The following is a 2301-nucleotide window of genomic DNA, read 5'->3' on the forward strand; positions in this document are numbered from 1 at the left end:
AAAACCGATGACTTTTGATGGTGAATTATACTTAGTAAATAAAGATAATAAACAGCGGTAAACTTTATTTTACTTCAGAAACTGTATATTATTTCACATTATTGTATTCTGGTAATATTTCAAGTTAACAGTACTAATGTTTTAAAAAGTGTCCCTGATTATTTCTGGAGTTGTCCCTGATTCTGTTGAGATGTGTCCCTATTTACTTGAAAGCTATGGGTGTGAGCCAGATTTTGCCCATAGTTAATCATGTGCTCTGTTACATGAAAAAAGTGTATCATCTTAAATAATTTACTTATTCGGCAGAGATTTTCAAGGGCTCAATATTCCACAGATGTGGTGGGTGAAAAACAGGATTTAGTAATATCACATGTAAGTTAAGCATGTCTGGAAGCAGGACCAAGTTCTGGAAAGCATTAACCTAATTGCTTGGTTACACTGTTACAGTCTCGACATTACTTAATAATGACCACAGCTTTGCTACTGCATTTGTTTTTCTTTTCAGTGTCTGAAACTTTTTACACTGCTCCATAGAAGTAAAGGCTAAGATTATGTCAGACCCCAGGAACCAATGAAGAATGGGAGATTTACATAAAAGGGTGGGATTTAGTGCTGTAGGTGGTGTTAAGGAAAAAGCTAAACATTAATAACAGAGAAACTTCTCATTACAATCAATAACACACAGACTTAACATCACCAAGATGTATTGCTGGATTACTGTTGCTCTGCTTCTTATAACCTACAGGCAATGTAAAGGCATCTCAGTTTTATATTTTATACCTTTATGTAATCTGTTTCAAGGATTGATGCTTATTATTTAACAAAATTATCTTTTATGAAAGTAGATCAGTTATTTTACTATTACTGTGATTAATGTTCTGTCTATAACTTCCATTTTTATTCTAAGTATTATTTGTTATGAGAGTAAGGCTACTCCAATCATGCTGAAAATTAACTTTAAAAATCAGGGCAGTTTGCAGGATAATAAATATAGCTGTTTTTTAAAACAGTATTTATTAACTAAAAGTAACAAATAATTGTTTTACTGACATGAATATGTTAATTTTTCTCAGGTTCCCAGGCTCAGAGTTTGAATCAGCCTTCATCACTGACAGTGTCTCTGGGACAGAAGGCTGAAATCACATGTACAGGCAGTATCAGTAGTGAAGACCTAGCTTGGTACCAGCAGAAGCCTGGGAAATCCCCACAGTACCTCGGGTTCGACAACAGCAGAGCCTCAGGAATCCCAGATCGTTTCTCTCTGACCAAAGATACCTCTGCTAAAATTGCTAAATTAACCATCTCTGGTGTTCAGGCAGAGGATGATGCTAATTATTACTGTAGCACATGGGTCAGTGGCTCTAACGTACACAGTGATACAATAATACAAACAGCTAAAACAAAAACCTTCTGCATGACTGGTTCTGCTCCTGCAGCTGTAGCTGCCTGCTCACTGAAGGGCAGTGACAGTTAAGGTGATGTACCATCAGTAAGTGCAACACTCAGGAATCTATCTGTTCACTGTATAACATTAACTTGGTTCTGTAGTTAGCTGGAAGTGAATATGAAAACTATAGTTCTTTGATTTCCTGTAAAAATATTCTTCATGATTAAATATAGCAGCACAGCTAGGTATCATGAAAACACTAATTATCAAAAAGTTCTCTTTAAATCCTGCCCTTATTCGCTGTTCTGGAATCATTGGTTTTCAGTAGTCATTTGGTTTAAAATATCCATTTTCCAAATGTCCAGTTAGGATACACAACAGGTTAACAAGTAACCATATATAATTACTGTATGATGAACATCAAAAGAAAACCAGTAGGGCGTGGCATAAATAATGGAAACAATGTGGCAGATAGAGGAACAGAAACCAATGCAGACAGTGCAGAAGCACATGTGAAGGGCCAGTAACCTCTGCTAAGTGTGGTGTTACTCAGCCAATGGAGATGTCAAAAGGGAACTTTTTTGAAGAGCTATACAGAAGGGAGGATGTCAGATTTTAAATGATTAAGACAATAACAGATGTGTGAAGAACTAGAGAAACATCTGGAGAGATTCTGTTGATAATAGACTAAGGTTCTGTAAATGAGTCAGTACCCTGAAACTTAGAAGTCCAAGGTTCAGGGCTAACACCTGGAAGAAAGCAAAAAGATAAGCACCAATATAGGTGGCATAACACACCAAAGTAGCCTTACTCTTGGCTGCCTAAAGCCATGTATTTAATGGGTCTCACCCTGTTAAAATAAAATAATCAATGAATGCAGTGATACAGAATCCCTTAATGCTTCACTACTATAG

General features: G+C 36.2%; 1 gene segment (V, D, J or C); it reads left to right on the plus strand.

Annotated features, from left to right (window-relative positions):
- Window positions 1–686: 686 nt before the first annotated feature.
- Window positions 687–1474, plus strand: LOC122800315. The segment is given in 2 exon segments: window positions 687–750; window positions 1074–1474. Coding segments are annotated over 2 exon segments (450 nt in total).
- Window positions 1475–2301: the final 827 nt, after the last annotated feature.

Source organism: Protopterus annectens, chromosome 4.part0, assembly GCF_019279795.1.
Source record: "Protopterus annectens isolate FY-2018-M chromosome 4.part0, PAN1.0, whole genome shotgun sequence".
NCBI classification, from domain to species: domain Eukaryota; kingdom Metazoa; phylum Chordata; order Ceratodontiformes; family Protopteridae; genus Protopterus; species Protopterus annectens.